At 47.4% G+C, this 24015-nt stretch overlaps 1 protein-coding gene across 11 annotated transcripts in view; it reads left to right on the forward strand.

Moving 5' to 3' along the window:
* TNRC6B (trinucleotide repeat containing adaptor 6B) overlaps window positions 1-24015 on the forward strand; it is a 287810-nt gene that overhangs the window by 241829 nt on the left and 21966 nt on the right. For 9 of the 11 annotated variants that reach the window (XM_051834072.2, XM_051834074.2, XM_070052956.1 and 6 more), the window contains 8 exons: window positions 2298-2372; window positions 3187-3232; window positions 5213-5361; window positions 6368-6538; window positions 10294-10419; window positions 19668-19799; window positions 20102-20197; window positions 20338-20512. In XM_051834072.2, the coding sequence (XP_051690032.1) occupies window positions 2298-2372; window positions 3187-3232; window positions 5213-5361; window positions 6368-6538; window positions 10294-10419; window positions 19668-19799; window positions 20102-20197; window positions 20338-20512 (970 nt within the window). The remainder of the gene's footprint in view (window positions 1-2297; window positions 2373-3186; window positions 3233-5212; window positions 5362-6367; window positions 6539-10293; window positions 10420-19667; window positions 19800-20101; window positions 20198-20337; window positions 20513-24015) is intronic. The other 2 variants (XM_051834078.2, XM_070052958.1) reach the window with 1 other exon arrangement.

Below are 24015 nucleotides of genomic sequence, written 5' to 3' on the forward strand. Positions count from 1 at the left end.
TATTTTCTACTTCTCATTTTCATATTCTGATAATTTCTTGGAAGCTCTCAGGGCTACAGAAGCTTTATGCTTTGGTGTCCTGAAGCCACAAAGTCCTTAGACTAAATCCCCATGAATATGTAGACAAGAAAGCATAGGGAGGTAATGACGGCTTCTCCGGAGACAGTCAGCACGTCTTGATTTTATTTGATCTGGGAACTTTCAGGGCATAGTACCAGAGCATAGCCCTGCTACAGCAACTGGGGAATTTCTCTCCCTCCTGCAGCAGGCTGTGAGCTAAACTTTGACCTCCCGTATTTTATAACAAATCGCTTTCCCTCTGGACTTGAATAATTTGATGAGGACTTTGGTTTTAGTCTAGAACAGTAGTGGTTTTTGTTGTTGTTGTTGTTGTTTTAAAACAAGAACCACTGACTTGGCGGAAGCCCTCTCTCTTTTATTTCAATCCACAAATAAAATGGTAGAAATAAGATGCGGACATGCATGTACTTAATTTCAGGTTGGGAGCCTGCTGTGCTGGGCAGCACTTCACAGCCGTGGTCCTCCTGTGTTTCAAATACCAGACGCTGCCTTCAAAGGTCTCTGGTCCTGGGGATTGCGCCCTCGTCCCCTTGGCCCTGTAGGGTATTAAATTAGTTGAATGCCCCAACTTTATTTTCTAGCATGAGAATACAGTTTGTTTCCCTTAGAGACATTTTATTTCAGAAGTCATTTATGGTTTTCCCTCTTTGAACAGCTTTTATTTCCTTTCTCTAGTCACAAGAGGAATTATTCAGTAAAGTTCTCAGCATTCTTTGTACTCTTAGTCATCTGGTCTGCTTTTGGCTTTCTTCTGCTTATTTACAAATTAAGAAAGCTGTCAAATTAACTGAATAGGGGGATACTAATAAATCACCCCGCTGAAATGATGCCCAAGCTTTGACTAATTAAGGTAATTGGGAACTAAGTACTTCAGGTCCAGCCCAGTCATTCTGACCTTCCCTACGAAGGATCTTAAAAAAAGTTGTGATAAAATGCCCTGAATGGGAGCTGAGTTGTGATGTAAGTTAAGCATCTGCCTGTGACGCTGGCATCCCCTGTGGCACCGGTTCAAGACTTGGCTGCTCCACTTCTAATCCAGCTCCTTGCTAATGTGCCTGGCAAAGCAGTGGGGGATGATTCAAGTCCTTTCGCCCTTGCACCCACGTGGGAGACCTGGAAGAAGAGGCTCCAGGCTTCTGGCTCCTGGCTTCGGCCTGGCCCAGGCCTGCTCATCTGGTTGCGGCCATTTGGCGAGTAAACCAGCAGATGAAAGATCTGTTTCTCTTTGTAATTCTGCCTTTCAAATAAATTAAAAAATAAATCTTTTTTTAAAAATACACTTAACATCAAATTGGTCACCATACCCGTTTCCAAGTGTCTAGGTCAGTGGCACGCAGTATATTCACACTGCCAGGCTGCCATCACCACTGTCTGTCTGTAGAGCTCTCTCCATCTTTCCTAAAGCTTGTGGCTTTATGCCTGTTAAGCAATAACTCCCCATCTCTACCCCCTCTCAGTGAGGGCTTTTGGACCTTAAAACCTGTCACATTTAAATACCTCATCACTTTCAAGAATAATAAAACTAATTTGATAGCATATAGTATGTAGAATTTTTACCTGAAGGATGTACAAGTGCACAAATCCCATTATTCCCCACCCCCACCGAAGTCCCCGTCATGGGTCCTCCTGCTGCCTTCACGGAACCAATGGTTGGTGCCTTGTTCAGGGGAGAAACCAGCTTTGTCCCATTAGCAAACAAAACCCACCTCTAGCTGATTTATCCCAGGAGGTGTGGGATGATGTCTCTCACTAGGCATCTTTGCACTGGGGACCTGTATCCTTTGTGCCATGAAACAGATAAACGCGACTTGGATCAGTCCTCATTGCTTCCACACACAGGACTGGACTCCAGCAGGGTCTTGTCCAAGGTGTATGCACTGGCGCCAGACTCTCTTTTCTCCTGATAGAAACCAGTACGGGTTACAAGGAGAGCAGAGTGAAAGTGAAAGGGTTGCATGCCAGAACCCCCAGCCAACCATGTGTTTTTCCAGTTACTGCCAGTTCAGAGCGTTGGGTAAAATGAGAGTGAAAACGAAGATAGAACTTGGGCTTATTAATCCTTTCAGCGAACACAAAATATCAAAGCAATGGTAGTTAGAAGTGAAGATTCAGAAAGATGAACTCTTGGCTCTCCATTTTCAGGGTTCACTTTTGTAGCATAGTGAGTAGGCTGAGAGAAATGACTTGCTCTGACGTTACACATTTTGTTTCTGTAGTGCTCACTGAAAGGAGGAAACAGTGATTCGTGGATGAATCCTCTAGCCAAGCAGTTTTCAAACATGGGATTGCTGGTGAGTTTCGTGGTGTTGCTGTGTTTTCATGTGACCCAGCTTTGAGCTCTAGGGCTAGTTTCAAGGCCTCGCCATGGTCCAGTACAGAGTCGCAGATTTACAGCTGATAGCGTCATGTTCTTACTATTTGGAATTAAGCAGTGGTGGTTCTGTGTGCTAGTCTGAAGAGCACGGTGCCTCAGTGGAAGGTTAGGCCTTCTAAGTGTTCTTTTCATTTTAGGAGGGCAGGGAAGAAAGAGTAGGACACTTCAAGTTCATGCAGTTTTCCTTGACCCCAAACTACTGGGCCCGTTTTCATATTATAAATTCTAAATAGACAACAGCAGCATAATAACCAGAAAAACTGCATTGGAGCTGATTGCCTAGGGAATTCTCATAGAATTGCTGATTTCCATGTCTCTGGGGAACGGTGTGGGGACACCCTGTCCCTGGTTGCCAAAAGACACATGGCTTCACTTGGCTGCACATTTCAAGACTTGATGACTTGACAAGTCACGAGAAGAAGTTGTCATCATTTGGCTGCCATTCACGGAATTTGATCCTGGACCTACTGGAACTTGAGGATGGGTTTATTTTATTCCTCCCTGTCTGTAGACTTAGTGAGGCAAATTGTACGTGAAAATTGAACTTCAAGGATATATATGTCAGTAGCAGTCAGAAATGTCAGCATCTTGGGTTGAAGTTCACTTCAGGGGGCCTTGTGTAGTGCCCCTCATAAGGTGCTAAGATGCGGTCTCGTGTGAACGATGCCACCTCTGCTCCGACTCAGACCCCTGCACCATTAATTCTCTCTCACCTGTACTTTATTTTTCAGAGTCAAACTGAAGATAATCCAAGCAGCAAAATGGATTTGTCTGTAGGTGTGTATCCCTCCACGGATGGGAAGGGAGTGTCTTGGTGTTAAGCGATACCCTTTTTGGATCTCCTGCCCAGTTTGAGTTGGGATAGGTGCAGTTCCATAGATGAGCACTTACTCCGTGTTAAGATGCCGTGCTAGAAAGGAGTTAGGGGTTGAAAACTCAAGTGACTGCAAGTGCCAGAGAGGCGTGTCAGTGAGTGATGTGTGCCAGGTGTAAGAAAGAGGGACACAGAGGCCCCTGGTCAGCTGTGGAGAGGCACCTGCCGCCTGTACGCGTCAGCCGCGCCCGAGGGCAGGCTTGACTATGCCACGTCTTCCGGTGTTTCAGGAGAGGCCGGAAATTCGGGTGCATATTGACATAGTGATTTTTAGATCCTGGAAACCAATTCAGGTGTCTTTACAAACACTTCACAGGGTAGACTAAACCTGTCTACGGCCCTGGCAGTTGCTGCTGCAGTCTACACTGGCATGTTTTACCATTGACAAATTCTCGTAGCTACTGGAGCAGATAGTATCAACCATAGACTGGGATTTTCTCAGTGATACTGTTGCTCACCCTGAAGAACATAAAAAGAATCACACTGGAGCCAGAGTTGCAGTATAAGCAAGTAAAGCTGTTAACCTGTGATACTGGTATCCCACGTGGGTGCCAGTTCGTGTCCTGGCTGCTCCACTTGTGATTTAGCTTCTAATGGCCTGGGAAAAGCAGTGGAAGATGGCCCAAGTCTTAGGGCCCCTGCCATGCACATGGGAGACCTGGTTGAAGCTCCTGGCTCCTGGCTCCTGGATGCAGGAGTAAACAAGCAGGTGGAAGGTCTCTCTCCCTCCCTCTCTCTAACTCTGACTTTCAAGTAAAATAAATAAATAAATAATTTTCTGGTCACCAGAAGAAGTAAACTAATTGTCTCTAAAAACAAAATCAAATTAAGAAAAGAAAGCAATGCCAGGGTAGTAAGGACAGTCAGTGCACCTGGTGATGACGGTGCTGTGGGGGGGGGGGGACAGTCAGTGCACCTGGTGATGACGGTGCTGTGGGGGGGGGGGACAGTCAGTGCACCTGGTGATGACGGTGCTGTGCGGCGGGGCGGGGACAGTCAGTGCACCTGGTGATGACGGTGCTGTGGGGGGGCGGGGACAGTCAGTGCACCTGGTGATGACGGTGCTGTGGGGGGGCGGGGACAGTCAGTGCACCTGGTGATGACGGTGCTGTGGGGGGGGGGGACAGTCAGTGCACCTGGTGATGACGGTGCTGTGGGGGGGCGGGGACAGTCAGTGCACCTGGTGATGACGGTGCTGTGGGGGGGCGGGGACAGTCAGTGCACCTGGTGATGACGGTGCTGTGGGGGGGGGGACAGTCAGTGCACCTGGTGATGACGGTGCTGTGGGGGGGCGGGGACAGTCAGTGCACCTGGTGATGACGGTGCTGCGGCGGGGCGGGGACAGTCAGTGCACCTGGTGATGACGGTGCTGCGGCGGGGCGGGGACAGTCAGTGCACCTGGAAATTGCGTCTGCGGGGTGTGGACATGCCATCCTTTCTGTTCAGCTCTTCCATGCTCAGTCTTAAGATGACAGCTGTACCTCTTTGATCTTTTTATTCCCTGTGCATTAGTCTCAAGCATTTATCTAGCAGATGTGAAAATAACAAAAGCAGGCAGCTTCTCTCACTGAGAACTTCTGAATTTGTGAGCAAGATGTCATCAAACACATCAGTGAATTTCCTCAGCCATATTTTTTTTGCTGGGTTACCCTAAGACTGTCTTTCAGTCTTCCATGGAAAACAAGACACAACAGATCCATGTTTTGTTTTGTTTATATAAGAGGACCCACGTGTCCAAGGACAAAACACCAGGAGTCTAAACCAACGAGAGCACGTCCAGTCTTAGCCTCAGAAAACAAAAATTGTTTAGATGAATAGTGGCTGAGACAGGTCACTCTTGGACATGATCTTGATTTCTTCACTCTATTTATGCTGCTTTTCAGGAAGCCTTTCAGATAAGAAATTTGATGTGGACAAGCGAGCAATGAATCTCGGGGATTTTAATGATATCATGAGGAAGGATCGATCTGGGTTCCGTCCACCTAATTCCAAAGACATGGGAACCACAGATAGTGGGCCTTATTTTGAGAAGGTGAGTTGAATCTTTTATTTAAGATAATCATTCGTGAGAACTGCTTTGTTTCCCACTTGTGCTTTGATAACACTGGTTCTGGAAGAAGTATAGAATTACATAGAAGAAGTGAGCAGAACACAGACATCTCCTGCATTAACGTGATGACATGGGAACAGTTGCTGCTCCAGGTGACTAGGCGGGAGTCCGTGTTTCAGCACAGGAGTACTGTGAAGCAGGCAAGCTCCGTTTGAAAGACCTGTGAAGTTCGCCGGAGGGAAGATTGCTTGACAATTTGTAGCAGGGGAAATGCGCTCTCAGAAAATGCAAAGGAAATTTTAGGGAGAAATTTACTTTGCATTGTTTTCTCTGCTGCTATGCAGCCACTAATTAAATTGGATTCTGTGCAAATGATCCTGCTCTCCTGAGGCCTTGCCTTCTAGATTTGAGAAAACTTGTTAATCTTCCCCATTTCCCTAGTCGTCTGTATTTAGTTACAGTGGTACTTCTTAAATACCTGATTTAACAAGTAATTTATACCTGTTGGTTTTGATTTTACTGTTTCTAAGGGAAGAGGTTATTCCTCGATTCAGAATACCAATTTGCAGTGCTCTTGGTCTTGAGGAAGTAGTTAAAACCAAAATCTTTAGATCTGGCACAGTTTTGACAGCATTGCTCTGGTCCAGACACAGTATACTCACAAGAAGAGACCCTGGCTCCGCTTCCGCAGCCACTTGGAGTCATCAATATTAGATGCATAAAAATACAGTGTCTGGCAATTTTTGTCTTAGTGCAATGGACAGACCATGTGAGTAACTTCGAGAATGAGGAAAATCTGTGTCAAAGAGGACGACAGATGGTGTCTGTCAGGCCAAGTGTGATGGTAACCAGCTCCCAGCTCTAGCCTGGTTGTTGCTAATACACTCTAACTTTGTTTATTCCTCGTGTTTCTCTCTTTCCCCGCTTGCATTCTGTTGCTTCACTAACCAACACTCATTGTGATTGGCTCACTCCTACTACTTTTCAGCTGACTTTGCCTTTCTCCAATCAAGATGGGTGCCTTGGGGATGAGGCTCCCTGCTCTCCCTTCTCCCCTTCTCCCAGCTACAAGCTGTCTCCCTCTGGTTCCACACTACCCAACGTCAGCCTTGGAGCAATCGGCACAGGGCTCAACCCCCAAAACTTCGCTGCTAGACAAGTAAGGAGGCCTCTCAAATTTGTGACTGCTTGGCTTTGGCCTCGCCTTGGCCCTGGTCTGCAGTTTATTGCATCATTTGTCTGTCTTGGGAAATCTGTTGATTACTGAATGCACAGAATGATAATTAGGTGTAGGTTTTAGATTGTTCAGCCCATAGAACCCATCTCTCTTCATGTTTCTTGACATAGATTTTATTTTAATCCTGTTTCTTTTGTCTTCTCATTTTTGGTCATAAGTTAACATTAATAAATTAAGAACTGACTTAGGAAATTGTTAAAGAGGCTACAGAGATACCTTAAGTGATCTGATTGAGCAATGCATTTGCTCTTTTTAACGTTCGACTGGATGATAGATAAATACTTTGAAAGTCTTTTGAATTTCATGAACCTACTAGTTTTTAAAAAATCAGCAAAGCCGATGAGGTTAAGCATTTGAGGGTTACTGCATCTTAAAATCTGGTATTTAAGCTTAAGAATACAATAATTCCCCCCCAGAGAGGGTAACTTTAATAGCCGCGGAAGCTTTGAGAAGAGTGGATGTTGCTCAGACACGGTGGGGCTTCACTGGCCCTCAAGCAGCCCCTTTCTTAGGGTTGGGCGAGCGGCGCTCCAGGGAAGGGCTGTGCAGTAGAAGGGAAACCCGCAGGGCTGGAAGGACCTCCTCACTCTCACAGGCCTGAGGGGCCACAGCAGGGCTCTGTCGGGCACCGCAGTCTGGTGTAGTTTGTGTGGAGAACATTGGAATTAGTAGAGCCATAATTCCTTTGCAGCTGTAACTTCAGCAGTGACTTTTCCCGCCCATAGTTGATCATTTGCTTGTCACCGTAACCTTTACCTCAAGGTCTCAGGGAAGGACATGAGTTACGCTACGTGAAAGCGTTAGATGTGTCCATCTCTCTCCACATGAGGATAACTCCACAGTGCGGCTGTGCACAGGCCTCCCTGGGCTTTCCTAGTTGTTGCCTGAGCACATGATAAAATGCAGCTTTCTTCTATCCCTGTGTTCAGGCTGGCTAGCTCTGGATGGGGAGCTCCAGGTAATTTTTTGCTTTCTTCTTTTATATCTCACTGTTTTTCTTAGAATGCTTCCACAAAGGACATGGGGGTGTGTTAATTATCTAAACTGGAAAGAAACAATGACATCTATCTACTGGGGGCTGTTTTATTTTGGCGCAAGGTATAGAAAATATAAAATCATTTTTAACACCATGGTTCTGCGATTGCATGATCAGCAAAAGCTGTTAGTACACAACCTTGATGCACAGACCAGTCATAATAGCGAAGCACTGAGCTCTGAGAGAGTCCACACTTGTTTTTGATCTGTGGATTGCAATGAAGATGGTTGTGAAGTGGAGCACACGTCCTGCCCAGATAGACATGTTTTTAGACTGTTTTCATGCACAGTTAATATACTTCATAATTTAAAAACAGAATTTTAAACTTTGATTCTTCAGAGCATTTCAGTCAGCTTTGTGGTTCCTTTTTTAGCCTTGCCTGAGTGAAACAGTGCAGCCATGAGCAGCTCACCAGTGAGACTCGGCTCATCATAGGAGCTCACATACGACTGGGGCACTTTAACAGTAGCCTCTGAACCCCACATAAGCATGTATACAAGTGTTCGGTAACCATCTTCCCAGTTTCTAAATATTTTTTAAAAGGCTGGATCAGACTGCCTCCACCTACCTCGCTACCTAAAGCTGTGTCTGAGCCAAGAAAATGAAGAGCTTGTGATGTGCCTGTCCTCGAGTGCAGAGAAGACATTTTCTGATAGATTGCTGCTGCCTTTCTTACACTGTCGCCCGTTCAGATGTAGCAGAGTGCTGGTGTGGCCTGAGACCCTGGATAATGGGAACCCTCACACCTTTGGCAGGGGAGGGTGGAATCTGGCCTACTGGAAAGAGAAACCAGGGCTTGGTTTTACAAAAACTCTTAAAAGGAATTCTTTTGAATATTTCTTTTTCAAAAGAGAGACTGAAATTAATACAGTTATGTATTTGCCAGAACACTGATTCTGGCAAGGACTTCAGCTGCCAGCAGCTCCGACATCCAAGGACCCTGTGAATAACTGGCATTTGACAGCAGGGCCATTCCTCTGTTAGTAAGTGTGAGAAAGAGCTTAGGAGAATATTTGTATGGAATACATGTTTCCTGTTTTCTTTGGCTTGATCAGTAGCCAAGCAACTGCTGACTGCCACGTCTAAGAAGACTCAGAGTTGAGCAGTTTTACCTTAGAGTGACAGTTTGATTGCTAAGCAAAAGCAGTAGGGAGACTAGGAGTTTAGAATTAAATAAAGGTTTTCTTATGTCTAAACAACCTTTTGGATGTTATGAAGTTCATAGTGGATCTTTTTCTTTTGTAAGTTACACAAATTTTAATTGCCATTTCTGCTTTATGTTTATAATCATTCTTATTTTCAGTGTTCCTAAGTTTATTAATTTCCCTATAGCAATCCCTTAATCTATTTTTGAATCATTAAGCCATCACGATATGTTTAGAGTTCTAGAACTTAATGAAGCCATTATAAAACTCTTCTTTAAAAGCTACCTCAATCGCCATGGTTCAAGGAATCAGAGGAAGGTGGTGACTTCAGCTTATTTAGAGCATTTGTACTCGGTGCAAACAGGTGGAGACTCAGGGGGCTCTTTCAAGTGTGTGAAATTTGAAATTGGTGGGTCTTTGACATTTGCAAATGATGTACTCATCCTACAGACCAGGGCTTCACTGAGTTCTGGGGATGCAGAGAACTCAAGCAGGCAATAGGGTTTGATGACGGGTTCCATTGAAGTTTTAGCGTTTGGATAACACAGAGGTGGGCTCAGTTAATTTCACTGTGAAAGGATGAAGAAGCTTTCTCAGGAAGACATCCTTGAGGAAGCTGACCTCTGAGCGGGGCCTCACTGAGACCAAGTAAGGGCTGTGCAGGGACGAACCCCACGCAGCATCAAGTTAGCCAATGTGATTGCCTTGCTGGAGGATTCTCACGGCTAGAAACAAGTCAGGAGGGAAGGCTTGCCGTCAGCCCAGCTCTGCAGCGGCAGAGTGCTCCATGAGGGGCTCCTCCAGGAATAAGAGGATGGTTTACTTTTAGCTAGACTGGTGTTCATAGGATAGAATGAGAAGTCACAGGTGAGTAGCATTTGTTTGGTATCCCTGTAATGATATTTACTTTTTCCCTTTCCTTTTAATTTCCCTGTGTGAATGATTCCTATTTTCTCATCTGGTGCAGGAAGGGTCAGGAAAGGGTGTGGAGATCTGGAGTAAGTCCTCATGGCTCTGGGGCCACTGTTGGGTGTCGATTCTGTGGTTGAGCCAGCCAGTGCAGAGAGGCAGGGACATAGGGGCGTCTACAGTCCGTGTTGTTCTTGAGCCGCATCCTTACTCAGGTGCCTCTCAGCTGGAAACATTTGAGAATAAATATGGTAAATGGAATCTTAATGGAGTGAAGTTGGAATCAGTGTTACATTGCCTGTACGTGTTCATCTCAGAACAGGGACTGCAGTGCTGCCTCCAACACTGGACGAAACGGAACCCTCTCAGCGCAGAGCGCAGAGCTCCTCGGGCTGCGCAAATGGCCGTGTTGTGCCTGTGACTGGGTCTCAGTAGTTGCCCGAGCGTTCCCCAATGAGCACTTCTCAGTGAGAGTCCTGTGGTTCCATGAGACACAGTGCATGATTCGTCTGGGAGATAGGAAGCAGGACTGTTTCTTACTTGCCTTATGTGAACAGGAGCCCTCACTGCCGCTGTTCGGTTTGCAGGGCGGTAATCACGGCTTGTTTGGAAACAGCACAGCACAATCGAGAGGTCTGCACACACCAGTGCAGCCACTGAATTCTTCTCCTGGTCTCCGGGCGCAAGTGCCTCCCCAGTTTATTTCTCCCCAGGTAAGCAGCTTGTTTCCACACTCAGAACAAAAGATGGCGCAGTGGTGAGCAGCTGTTAGCTGACTGGTTTTTATTGACAGAGACACAGTACAGTTTCTGATCAAAATTGTGGAAAATTGAGATGCCAAGGATCACAGTTTTTAGAACAAAATGTCAAAGATCTGATTCTTTATTGCCTCTTGTATATAAAAAAGTAGATGTTTTTACATGAAAAGCCTTATTTTTTTTAGATCTCTTTTCTAATACCATATTGATTTAATTGCATGTAATTAAAACTGCTTTATAAATTGTGGATAGTACTTGAGGGCTCACAGCACAGGTAAAGAGGAGATTTACTGGATTCTGGGTTACTCTGGGAGCTGGGCAGGGACCCAGATACTTGAGCCATCGCCCTCTGCCTCCTGGGTGTGCTGGAGGATTTGGAAGGCAGTAGAATTAGAAGGAGAACTGGGACTTGAACCCTGGTACTCCTATGTGGGATCTAGGCATTTTAACCACTAACACCTGCACCCAGAACAATTTTGAAATTGGAATTTTTAGGAAAACAGTTAACTTTGTGAGACTTTGGTTCAGTAAATCTCCTGAGCACACATCTACTTTACTTCATAAACAAAAAGTGCCTGTGTCCCTGTGTCCCAGCACCAGCCTCAAATGTTATATCCATTTTAACCACTTTGTAGGAGCAATCATTAGTAAATGTCAACAGAGAAAGAAGACCGAGAAACTCATTTTAAAAAAATCATTTATTTTAATTATTTGAAAGGCAGAGTTTTAGAGAGATCTTCCGTCTGCTGTTTTCACTGCCAAATGACCACAATGGCCAGGACTGGGTCAGGCCGAAGCCAGGAGCTTTATTCCCATCTCCCACATGGGTGCAGAAGCACCAAGGACTTGGGCCATCTTCTGCTGCTTTCACAGGGGGCATTAGCAGGCAGGTGGATTGGAAGTAGAACAACTGAGACTCGAACCTGCACCCATATGGGATGCCAACATTACATCACAGTGCCAGCCCCTAAGTTTTCTGATAAATAAATGTCCCAGGGGCTGGCGCTGTGGCGTAGCAGGTAAAGCCGCCGTCTGCAGTGCCAGCATCCCATATGGGCGCCAGTCCAAGTCCGGCTGCTCCACTTCCAATGCAGCTCTCTGCTATAGCCTGGGAAAGCAGTGGAAGATGGCCCAAATGCTTGGGCCCTTGAACCTGCGTGGGAAGACCCAGAGGAAGCTTCTAGCTCCTGGCTTCAGATCGGCACAGCTCCAACCGTTGTGGCCAACTGGGGAGTGAACCAGCGAAGAAGACCTCTCTTTCTCTCTTTGCCTCTCCTCTCTCTGTGTAGCTCTTCCAAATAAATAAATAAATCTTTAAAGAAATAAATACATAAAAAATAAATAAATGTCCCAGGCCCTAGATCTATAGTTGCCTTTTTCCTCCAGTTACTCAGATTCAGAAAGTTGCAGTTTCTGGCAGGCTGTTGCCTCGCCTTTAAATTGCTGTCATTTTGCACCTGCGATGCTTCATTGACTGCCATATTGATTGTAACAAGATCTTCACGTTCTCCGGCTCAGCTGGAGATGGAAGGGCTTTTAACCCAGAATGATTAACTCCCTGCAGCAGGAATGTGCAAGACCTGTGCCTGATTACTCTGTCAGGTAGGAGCAGCCATTTGCCAGGAGTCTCATGGTGCCTCTCCCAGGTCCTTTTGTGTTTTTGGGAGGAGGGTGGCATCACTGACTGGGGAAGGGGAAGCTGAGCAGGGCCTGTCAGATAAGGCCCAGGCAGTGTGGCCTCCATAGTCTCCAGACTATCAGTCTGTGGACGTAAGAGATGATGCCATTTAAATACTGTAGGATTGCCTAGTTGTCAGCATTCCTGTCCTTGTCTGTAGTCGTTCTCTATCGATCTTTTTGATTTGTTGTCCTACCCCACTGGCAGACCTCTCTGCCAAGTTAGCCATAAACCTTTAAAAAATTATTTTCTATTCATTTGAGAGGCAGAGTGACAAGAGAGAGAGAAAGATAGAAAGAAAAGGATCTGTCATCCACTGGTTCACTCGCTGGACCAAGCCAAAACCAGGAGCCAAGAACTCCATCCTGATCTCCCCACACGGCGTAAGCAGGGAGCTGGATTGGAAGTGGAGTAGCTAGGGATTGAACTGGGACTCCCATGCGGGATGCCGGCATTGGAGGAGGCAGCCTAACTGTGGAGCCACAGTGCTGGCCTCTAACAGTCAACCTGTAAATGTGTGTTTCGTGTTTCATTTTTTTGCACTTTATATAAGGAAAGTATATGGCCACCCCCTCCCCTTTGTGTAACTTGACGTTATAAATAAGATTTTCCCATGTTGATTGGGTGGTTTTGTTCATATAGTATTCCATACAGTATTATACCATAGCTTACCTGTTCTACTACTGACATTTTATTGTTTCTAGATTTTTGCTGTTAGGAGCAATTCTGCTCTGAATATTTGTGTTTGTCTTCCACAGTGAGTTTCTGTAGGGTACTATTGCATCATACACATGTTTTACTCTGAATGGTAGCTTCATTAGCTCCTTTTTAAAAACATTTTTAAAAATATTTATGTATGTCTTTGAATGGCAGAGCTACAGAGGAGAGAGAGATACCTTTCATCCACTGGTTCACTCCCCAAATGGCCAAAATGGCTGAAGCAGGGCCAATCTGAAGCCAGGAGCTTCTTCAGGGTCTCCCATGTGGGTGCAGGGCCCCAAGGACTTGGGCCATCTCCTGCTGATTTCCCAGGCACATTAGCAGAGAGCTGGATCAGAAGTGGAGCAGCCAGGACTTGAACTGGCACCCATGTGAGATGTCAGTGCCACAGACGGTGTCTTCACCCACTGTACCACAGGGCCTGCCTCGTTAGCTCATTTTGAGTAGCAGGAATGGTGGTGCTTGGAAGGAGGTGGCAGCCATTCCCAGGATGGAAGGAAAGTGGGTTGATCAGAGAGTAGCTGATTTTTTTTTTTTAATATTTATGTATTTATTTGAAAGTCAGAGTTACACAGAGAGGAGAGGCAGAGAAAAAGAAGTCTTCTGTCCGATGGTTCGCTCCCCAGATGGCCGCAATGGCCAGAGCTGCGCTGATCCGAAGCCAGGAGCTTCTTCTGGGTCTCCTGTCTGGGTGCAGGGACCCAAGCACTTGGGCCATCTTCTACTGCTTTCCCAGGCCACAGCAGAGAGCTGGACTGGAAGAGGAGCAGCCAGGACCAGAACCGGCGCCCATATGGGATGCCAGCGCTTCAGGCCAGGGTGTTAACCCGCTGCGCCACTGGGCCGGCCCCCGCTGACTTGTCTAGTAGAGCTTTTTGCCTGCCTGCCTGCCTGCTCCCATCCTCTGGTTAGCTCTTCAGATGCCTGCAGCAGCCAGCACTGGGTCACATTACAGCCAAGAACCAGGGATCAGTTCAGGCCCCAAGCAGTGACTATGCACTAGTGTCACAATGCCTGCCCCTAAGAATCTCAACTGTTTAATCAATAAAAGGGGGCAGGCATTAGGCTCAGAGGTTGATGTTGTTTGGTGCTTTGCATCCCATATCAAAGTGCCTGGGTTCAAGACATACCTTGATTCCCATTCCAGCTTGGGGTGCTAATGCACATCCTGAGAGGCAACAGGTGATGGCTCAGGTACATGGGCCCCTGTCCCTGACCGTGGCAGATACAGATTAAGTTCACGGCTCCTGTTTTGACCTGGCCCAGCCGTGGCTGTTGGGAGCATTTGGAGAGTAAACCAGCAGTTGGAAGATTCCTCTCTATCCCTGTCTCTCTGCCTTTCAAACAAATGGAAATAAATACTTTTTTTGAACTAAGAGTTTTGCTGAAGACGATGCATGTGATTTCATAGGTCATTGAGTGGGACAGGACTCTGTTTTGGAAAATGATTCTGATAGCATAGGATGGATCTGCATTGCACCCTCCAGAAAAAACAACCAAACTCTTACTACAGTGGGTTTAGAATTACCGTGTCAGGGACAATATGTTAGGTCCCACCAGCGACCGTTGGGGTGAATTCAAAGGAGAGGGGAGGGGTTATTGTCTGGGGATGCTGTGGAGGGTGTGCTTGTCATGCTGGCCACAAAATAGGTGCAGGGGCCAGATGCACACTCCCATTGTGCTCTCATCTGCTTGTCATCAGCAATTCAGAAAATCAAACAAGGCTTTAAATTGGTTCATACCAGTCAGCATGTCCTAGAGGATAGTCGGGAAGCAGCTGGGGAAAGACGGCTCCCAACCAGAACATTTTCCAGAGTGAGAGAACCTGTGAGTTGAGTGACACCGAGACCTTGGAAGAAAATGCATTGGTAAGCCACGTAACAGAGACCGTGGCCCTAAAGTAGGAGGAAAGAGGAACTCGACCCTGACCGTGACCGTGATGCTGAAGAAAGGTGGCAGGAAGGGTCAGTGGGGGAAGCTTTCTCATGAGCTCAGATTCCAGAGGAGCATGTTCAGGAGATGGAAAACGAGGTGAAAGCGAGGACGGATGTGTGGGAGAGGTGTCCTGTGGAACACAAACAGGCTGAGGCTCGCCAGACACACGAGGCAAAAAGAAAAGAACCTTTCCTGGGTGGGTTGGTGCAGTTTTGACATCTAGGAAAGGAATCCTTGCTTTAGGTTAATTGTCTAATGCTAAAACTTAATAATTCTATATCAGAAAAAGGATTTGTGACAAGAATTTCAGTCCAGGACCTTGAGTGGAAGCTGAGGGTTTTCAAGGGGAGTTTGATAATGACAACCCTTTTTTCCTGCCCAAAATCCTAATTTCTGACATAAAAGGGAAGGCATATTGGACCAAAATACCCCTTTACTAACAACAAAATGAATGCTGCAGAATGCTTCTTCCTAACACAGACTTCCAAACCCCACGTGGCTGGAAAGGCAGTTACGCCCCTGTGTGTGCTGCCTGCAGGAAGTGGTGTGCTGGGGCGGATGGCCCTCTGGGCTTAGTCCCAATCAGAAATGGGAGGAAAGAACCCTTCCCCCACAAGGAAGTGAGGACAGCAAGGGGAGTTTTCAACAGTTAAAAAAAAATTTTTAAGAAATTTATGGGGACTGGCATTGTGGTGTGGTAGGCGAATCTACTGCGTTTGATGCCGGCATCTTGTATGGGTACTGGTTTGAGTCCTGGCTGCTCCACTTCTGATCCAGCTCGCTGCTAATGGCCTGGGGAAAGCAGTGGAAGATGGCCCAAGTGCTTGGACCCCTGCACCCGCATGGGAGACCTGGAAGAGAAACTCGTGGCTCCTGGCCTAGTCCTGGCCATCATTGCCATCTAGGGAGTGAACTCTGTCTCTCTCTCCCTATCTCTCTTGTTTCTCCCTCTTTATCTCTCTTTAACTTTGACTTTAAAGTAAATAAATCTTTAAAAAGTTTTTTTTGAAAAAAGGAATTTATTTAATTGGGAACCAGCGTCTGTCTGCTGTTTGAGTCCCTTGGGGTTGGCAGGTTTCCACGTGGGTAGCAGGAACCCAAATATTTGACCATCACTGCTACCTCCCCTGCGTCTACATTGTTAGGAACCCGGAGTCAGAAGCTGGAGCCAGGAATCAAACCGAGGTACTCACATGTGGAACTTGGGCCTCTTACCTGCTAGGCTGGCTGCCTGCTCCCTTGAATAATTTCTGAAAGGGAGAAACGAGGAACCTAGCCTAATGGGTTATGTGCTTGAGCCAGCTTTGAAAATCATTCGTGGTTTTAGTTTGCTAGCAAGTTTTAACTCATTCCCTTCATTGGTTGGCATAAATATTGATTACAGGAATAATAGAGTTGTCATATCTCACTTTTAACAGGCCATTTGACAAACCATCTTTTTTATTTCAATCGGTCAGAAAAATACAGGCTAAATGCTGACACAGTTGAGTGAGGGACTGGTACTGTGATGCAGTGGGTTCAGCCATCACCTGCACTACTGGCATCCCATATGAGTAGTTCAAGTCCCCAATGCTCTACTTTCTTGCTAATGTACCCAAGAAAGCAGCAGAAGACAGCCCAAGTTCTTGGGCCTCTCCCATGTGGGAGACCCTGATAGAGTTCCAGGCTCCGGCTTTGGTCCGGTCCAGCCCCAGCTGTTGTGGCCATTTGAAGAATGAACCAGCAGATAAAAGATATCTTCCTCTCTCTGTACAGTTGAAGTAGTGATAGGACACCCCGCCCCCAGCCTGGTCACTTTCAGGTTGAAGGGAAGTTTTTAGAGGTATACGCCTAGATTACCCTCGACTTGGTCATGTTTGTTGTTCCCGTCAAGGAACACAAACTGGAGATGGGTGGGGTGACAGGATGGAAAAGAACTTCTTGAGGTCACTGTTCTGTTACATGAAGGTTGACTCATGCAGTAGGCATTTATCGTGGACCTACTATGTGCCCTGAACATAAAGACAAATATAAGGTTCTTAGCTTGAACCAAAAAATAAATTAATAAAGTTTTAAAACCAGCTACATGAGTTAAATATTACATGAGGGTACAAAGCATTACTAGCTTTGGCTGGTGCCGTGGCTCACTTGGCTAATCCTCTGCCTGCGGCACTGGCACCCCGGGTTCTAGTCCCAGTTGGGGCACTGGATTCTGTCCCGGTTGCTCCTCTTCCAGTCCAGCTCTCTGCTATGGCCCAGGAAAGCAGTGGAGGATGGCCCAAGTGCTTGGGCCCTGCACCCGCATGGGAGACCAGGAAGAAGCACCTGGCTCCTGGCTTCAGATTGGCGCAGCGCACTGGCCATAGCAGCCATTTGAGGGGTGAACCAACGGAAAGGAAGACCTTTCTCTGTCTCTCTCTCTCTCACTGTCTAACTCCACCTGTCAAAAAAAAAAAAAAAAAAAAAAAAAAAGGGCCAGGGTTGTGGCATAGTGGAGTAAAGCCACCACCTGCAGTGCCAGTGTGTGGGTGCTGGTTTCTGTCCTGGCTGCTCCACTTCCAGTCCAGCTCCCTGTTAATGGCCCGGGAAAATGGTGGAAGATGGCCCAAGTGGGAAACCCGAATGAAGCTTCTGGCTCCTTCTGGTGAGTCAACTAGCAGATGGAAGATTTTCTCTCTTTCTCTCTGTAAATCTGACTTGCAAATAAGTAAATAAATCTTTTTAAAAATACTATAGATTTTAATTGACGTTAACTTTGTGAGTGAATTCCGTTAGATGTAATCACCAGGGAAACAGATCTCGGCCGTTGTTAACAGAGCTTGACTTTGATAGAATGGGTAAGGGATAGTCAGATCTGGCCAGTCTGAGACTGTCCTGGGCTCCGCATTGAGAGGCAGGATGGAATGCAGGAAAAAGAACTGACCATGTTTATCCTGAAGAGAGGTGCCCGGGAAGTGTGGTCACTGTCCCTGAAGAACCAGCCTGGAGACAGCAAGAACGTTTGTGGAGTGTGTTTCCACGCCTTTGACATGGGTTAGCTGGAAATCCTCAGACAACCCACTGAGGTTCACATGATTATCATTCTGGTAGCTGCGTTGCATGCTGGGTCGCATGCTGAGAAACAGCAGGGAAGGGTGCAAGCCCAGCAGTCTGCCTCTGGCACTGAAGCCTCCGCCCACGTGCTGCGGTGGCTCCCGCGGAGGGGCCGGGTTTGTTCTCAGCGGCCCTGTGAAAGTGCAGGCAAACTCGGGTCAGCTGGCTGCAGGCTTCTTTGCTGAGAGCCCACAGGTAGGAGGGACTCCTTTCTCCATCAGCAGAGCTTCCTGCAGCCTTGTCCCCTCTGCCTAAAACCAGGCAGAAGGAACCAGCAGACAGCTGGCCTTCCCGGCTCTGTGTAGCCTCTGAGACTCGAGTGTGAGCTGTGGAAGCCCCGGCTTCTCTCTCTTTACAAGTCACTTTTTCCCGTTTGCATAACAGAAGTACTGTGCTTTCTGGAGAACACCTAATTTATTAGCTTTGTGCATCTTGGTTTATATATATATATATATTTTTTAAGTATTTATTTTATTTATTTGAAAGACAGAGTTACAGAGAGAGGTAGAGACAGAGAGAGGTCTTCGTCCACTGGTTCACTCCCCAGATGGCCACAATGGCTGGAGCTGCACTGATCCAGAGCCAGGAGCCAGGAGCTTCTTCCGGGTCTCCCACGTGGGTGCAGGGGCCCAAGCACTTGGGCCATCTTCCACTGCTATCCCAGGCCACAGCAGATAGCTGGATGGGAAGAGGAGCAGCCGGGACTAGAACCGGTACGCCAGCACTTCAGGCCAGAGTTTTAACCCGCTGCACCACAGCGCCGGCCCCCATTTTGGTTTATTTTGTTTTATGGCACATTTCCAGTAATAATTTCTCAAACAAAAGCCATAGTGTCATCAGCACTTTTTTCTCAGATTTTTTTCTTCCTGATAATCGATCATTTTCATTATGGAAATGCACAGTCTAAGAAGAGAATTAAAAGCTGTTATAATATCTTTATGTCTTTCCTCAGAGGGGCCTGCACTGTGGCACAGTGGGTAAGGCTGCTGCCTGCAGTGCCAGCATCCCATATGGACACAGGTTCGATTCCTGGCTGCTCCACTTCCAATCCAGCTTTCTGCTATGGCTTGGGAAAGCAGTAGAAGTTAGCTCAAGTCCTTGAGCCTTGCCCCCTCCTTGGGAGACCTGGAAGAAGCTCCTGGCTCCTGGTTTTGCATCGGCCTAGCTCTGGCCATCACAGCCATTTGGCAAGTGAACTGGTGGATGGAAGACGACTTTCTCTCTCTGCCTCTGCCTCTCTGTAACTCTACCTTTTGAATAAATAAATCTTTTTTTATTTTTATTTTTTATTTATTTAATTTTTTGACAGGCAGAGTGGACAGTGAGAGAGAAACAGAGAGAAAGGTCTTCCTTTACCGTTGGTTCACCCTCCATTGGCCGCCGCAGCTGGCGCACCACGCTGATCCGATGGCCAGCGCCAGGTGCTTCTCCTGGTCTCCCATGGGGTGCAGGGCCCAAGTACTTGGGCCATCCTCCACTGCACTCCCTGGCCACAGCAGAGAGCTGGCCTGGAAGAGGAGCAACCGGGACAGAATCTGGCGCCCTGACCAGGACTAGAACCCGGTGTGCCAACGCTGCAAGGCGGAGGATTAGCCTAGTGAGCCGTGGCGCCGGCCATAAATAAATCTTTAAAAATATATATATTTTTGCTCAGAGATGATCATGGTATGAAGTATGCCCCTAAGTATTTTTCAGTGGAAAAATGGACATTTGTTTTAGATTTATTATTCACAGGGGAAAAATATTTTATTTTGATCAATTCTAAAAACTTTATTTTATTTTATTTTTTTTTGGCCAGGTGTCTGCCTCAATGCTTAAGCAGTTTCCCAACAGTGGCCTGAATCCAGGTCTTTTCAATGTGGGGCCCCAGTTATCTCCTCAACAAATTGCCATGCTGAGCCAGCTTCCACAAATTCCCCAGTTCCAGTTGGTAAGTAGATTTTCTTGGGATAGCTTAACAGGCAGCCTGGTTTTCCTTTCTCTAGCTTTGATTTCCTTCATCTGTCTTTGTCATCTTTTATGCCTGAAGGGCCACTAGTTCACACTTGGCTGCAAACCCGAGTCTGATTAAAGGTTGATAAGTCAGCTCAACTGGAGGTGAACTAGCCCAGAGAGGAACTTGGTGGGACTTCCCGCGCTGGTCCCTGTAGTTCTGCAGCCCTTGTGTGCACTTTGATGCTCTCGGTGCCGCCGTCTCAGGGAGCTGTGGTCCCTCCCTGCCCTGTTTTGTAGGCATGTCAGCTTCTCCTGCAGCAGCAGCAGCAGCAGCAGTTGCTACAGAACCAGAGAAAGATTTCTCAAGCTGTGCGCCAGCAGCAGGAGCAGCAGGTACGTGTGCCAGACGGGTCCCCCGGTGCCCTGTGTGACAGTGCATCTTGCTGCCCAGCAGACCCTGAGCACTCTGCCCCTCCCCTGACACCGGAAGCTGGGATATTCGCTCACCGCCTGTCCTCTCCTCGCCCCTGCAGCTGGCCCGGATGGTGAGCGCGCTGCAGCAGCAGCAGCAGAGGCAGCCCAGCATGAAGCACTCGCCGTCCCACCCTGTTGGGCCCAAGCCACATCTGGACAACATGGTACCCAACGCACTGAATGTGGGGCTCCCCGACCTTCAAACCAAAGGGCCAATGCCTGGATACGGTTCTGGTGAGTCGCACCTCATGAAACCACCTTTGAGAAACTCTCCGTCTCAGCCCACAGCGGGTAGGAGCCCCACGGCCCTGCCATTTCGCCACAGCTGCACACGGTGGGTGGATGTTCTCAGCCCTGTTTTACAGGCAGGGTGTCCAAGGCTCTTCAGGCTTCCGTGTTCTCCAAAGCTCACCACGCAGTCAGGAAATGATAGAGCCAGGTGTGCAGCGTGGCCGTCTTGGACTCCACGTTTGTGAACAGCGGACTGCTCTTCTACCGTCAGAACTTACTAGAAGCCAGAACTTACTGAATGTGTCGCTCCCCCACTCGCGGAGGAACGACACCGGTCCTTCCCGGATTTGCTGACGCTCCCCCGCTTTCGTGGAGGAGCGGCACCAGCGAGCTCTCCGACCCACTCTCTCAGGGGCAACCTGCATGTTGTCTCTCTCTCCCCCTAGTCCTCTCCCACCAATCCGTGCTCTGCTGCCCACGTGCTGAGCACGCCGCTTTCTTCCAAACAGGGGTTGGGTCAGGAATCAGCTAATTAACGAAACAGCTGTGTGAGATTTGTTTACTCTCTCTCAGCACCATATGATGGGAGATCAGATGCATAGAGTTATTTAGTCTTAATAGTCTCAGTGGTCTAGTCTAGTCTCGGTAGTCTCAGTACTTATTTCGCCATGTTGCGGGAGACAGGCCCTGCTCCCCACAGCTCCCCACAGAATGTTTTTGTTTTATTTTGTTTGTTTAATTTTTGACAGGCAGAGTGGACAGTGAGAGAGAGAGAGAGAGAGAAAGGTCTTCCTTTGCCGTTGGTTCACCCTCCAATGGCCGCCACGGCCGGCGCACTGCGCTGATCCGAAGGCAGGAGCCAGGTGCTTCTCCTGGTCTCCCATGGGGTGCAGGGCCCAAGTACTTGGGCCATCCTCCACTGCACTCCCTGGCCACAGCAGAGAGCTGGCCTGGAAGAGGGGCAACCGAGACAGAATCCGGCACCCCGACCGGGACTAGAACCCGGTGTGCCGGCGCCACAGGCAGAGGATTAGCCTAGTGAGCCGCAGCGCCGGCCTGAATGTTTCTGTGTGCTGTGACCTCCACACGGCTGAGGTCACGATCTATTAAAATATGTATAAGCTGTAGTGCTTCACTCCACTGATAAAACTGCCTGAGAAAATATGGAACTAAAATGATAAGGCAGCTTGAAAAAATTCATCTAATAATATTTCATTTGATTTAAATAAAATCAGCACAAGAAAAGTAATACCTTTGCCGCTTGTTGGGAATTTTTTGGCAGGCAAATCATAGCTGTTTTAGACCTAGGAAGCATGCCATGTGCAGAACCCACTCAGTGAGGAACAGGGATTTAAAAACAAAATTTAAAAATTAAGACAATACTACACATTTCAGCAGTGTGACCTCATATTGATGGTGTGATTTTACGTTGGCGAAGAAGATACTATTTTATGCAGACACAAAAAAGCAGAGTATGCAGACCTGAAAACTCTACTTCTGGGTGATGCAGTGACCCTGCACAAATGGCCCTACCTCAGGTCCCATGATGCCCTCCTGCTGGGTCCCCATGCAGGGAGGAGCAGACTCAAGGCCTCCTCAATCCTAGGTAGTTTAAGGGAATGAATTTTCAGATCCTTAACTTCCACCAGCTCTTCTGGGTTTTGTTTGTTTATTTTTTTAGATTTACTTATTCATTTGAAAGGCAGAGTTACAGAGAAAGAAGAAGAAATAGAGAGACAGAAATTTTCCATGTGCTAGTTCACTCCCCAAATGGCTGCATGGTCAGGGCTGAGCCAGGCTGAAGCCAGGAGCCCAGAACTCCATCTGAATCTATCACATGGTAGCAGGAGCCCAGGCACTTGGGCCCCTTTCGGCTGCCTTCTCAGGGGTGTAGAGAGGAGCAGCCAGGACTTGAGCCAGAGCTCGTGTGGGATGCCAGTATTGCAGGCCGCAGCTCAGCTCTACACTGTGCCATGCGCTGGCCCTGCAAAGAGCATTTTAAAATTTATTTCACACTTGGGGATAGCACTGTGGCATAGCCAGTGAAACTACCATTTGCAGCGCTGGCATCCCATATAGGTGCTGGTTCGAGTCCTGTTTGCTCCACTTCCAATTCAGCTCCCTGTTAATGCCCCTGGGAAAGCAGCGGAGGATGACCAAGTGCTTGGACCCCTGCACCCACATGAAATACCCAAAAGAAGCTCCTGGCTCTTAACTTCGGCCTGGCTCAGCCCTGGCTGTTGTGCCCACTTGGGGAGTGAACCAGCAGCTGAAAGATCTGTCCCTCTCAATAATTCTGATTTTCAAATAAGTAAATAAATCTTTTTTTTTTAAAGGTCATCTTTTAAAAAAATTATTTCAGGCCGGCGCCGCGGCTCACCAGGCTGATCCTCCGCCTAGCGGCGCCGGCACACCGGGTTCTAGTCCCGGTTGGGGCGCCGGATTCTGTCCCGGTTGCCCCTCTTCCAGGCCAGCTCTCTGCTGTGGCCAGGGAGTGCAGTGGAGGATGGCCCAAGTGCTTGGGCCCTGCACCCCATGGGAGACCAGGAAAAGCACCTGGCTCCTGGCTCCTGCCATCGGATCAGTGTGGTGCGCCGGCCGCAGCGCGCCGGCTGCGGCGGCCATTGGAGGGTGAACCAACGGCAAAGGAAGACCTTTCTCTCTGTCTCTCTCTCTCACTGTCCACTCTGCCTGTCAAAAAAAAAAAAAATTATTTCAACTTTCCTTAGTTATTTCCTATTTTCCTTAATTGGCATTAACACTTTTTTTAAAAGATTTATTTTATTTATTTGAAAGAGTTACAGGGAGAGGTAGAGACAGAGAGAGGTCTTCCATCTGCTGGTTCACTCCCCAGTTGGCCGCAATGGCTGGAGCTGTTCCAATCCGAAGCCAGGAGCCAGGAGCTTCTTCTGGGTCTCTACGTGGGTGCAGGGGCCCAAGGACTTGGACCATCTTCTACTGCTATCCCAGGCCATAGCAGAGAGCTGGATCAGAAGTGGAGCAGCCAGGACTAGAACTGGTGCCCGTATGGGGTGCCGGCACTTCAGGCAAGGGCACTAATCCACTGCGCCACAGCGCCAACCCCTAACACATTTATTTTAGCTGAAAAATATAGTTTGGGACAGAAAGTAATTTTACTTGGCTTCTAATTTTGAATAAATTAAATCTGCAGCTGTAATGTTTGATGAAAGTTTTTTAAATAAAAAATTCAGTGTCAAGGATATAATAAAATTAACATTTTCAGTTTTTCTAATCCTGAATATATCAAACTAACAAAGATACCTCTAGGCAAAAGAATACCAAGAGTAATAGTTTCTTTTCTTTTCTTTTTTTTTTTTTTTTTTTTTTTTTTGACAGGCAGAGTTAGTCAGAGAGAGATAGAGAGAAAGGTCTTCCTTTTTCCATTGGTTCACCCCCAAAATGGCCACTACGGCCGGCATACTGCACCGATCCGAAGCCAGGAGCTGGGTGCTTCCTCCTGGTCTCCCATGCGGGTGCAGGGCCCA

Source organism: Oryctolagus cuniculus, chromosome 11, assembly GCF_964237555.1.
Source record: "Oryctolagus cuniculus chromosome 11, mOryCun1.1, whole genome shotgun sequence".
In the NCBI taxonomy this organism is placed as follows: domain Eukaryota; kingdom Metazoa; phylum Chordata; class Mammalia; order Lagomorpha; family Leporidae; genus Oryctolagus; species Oryctolagus cuniculus.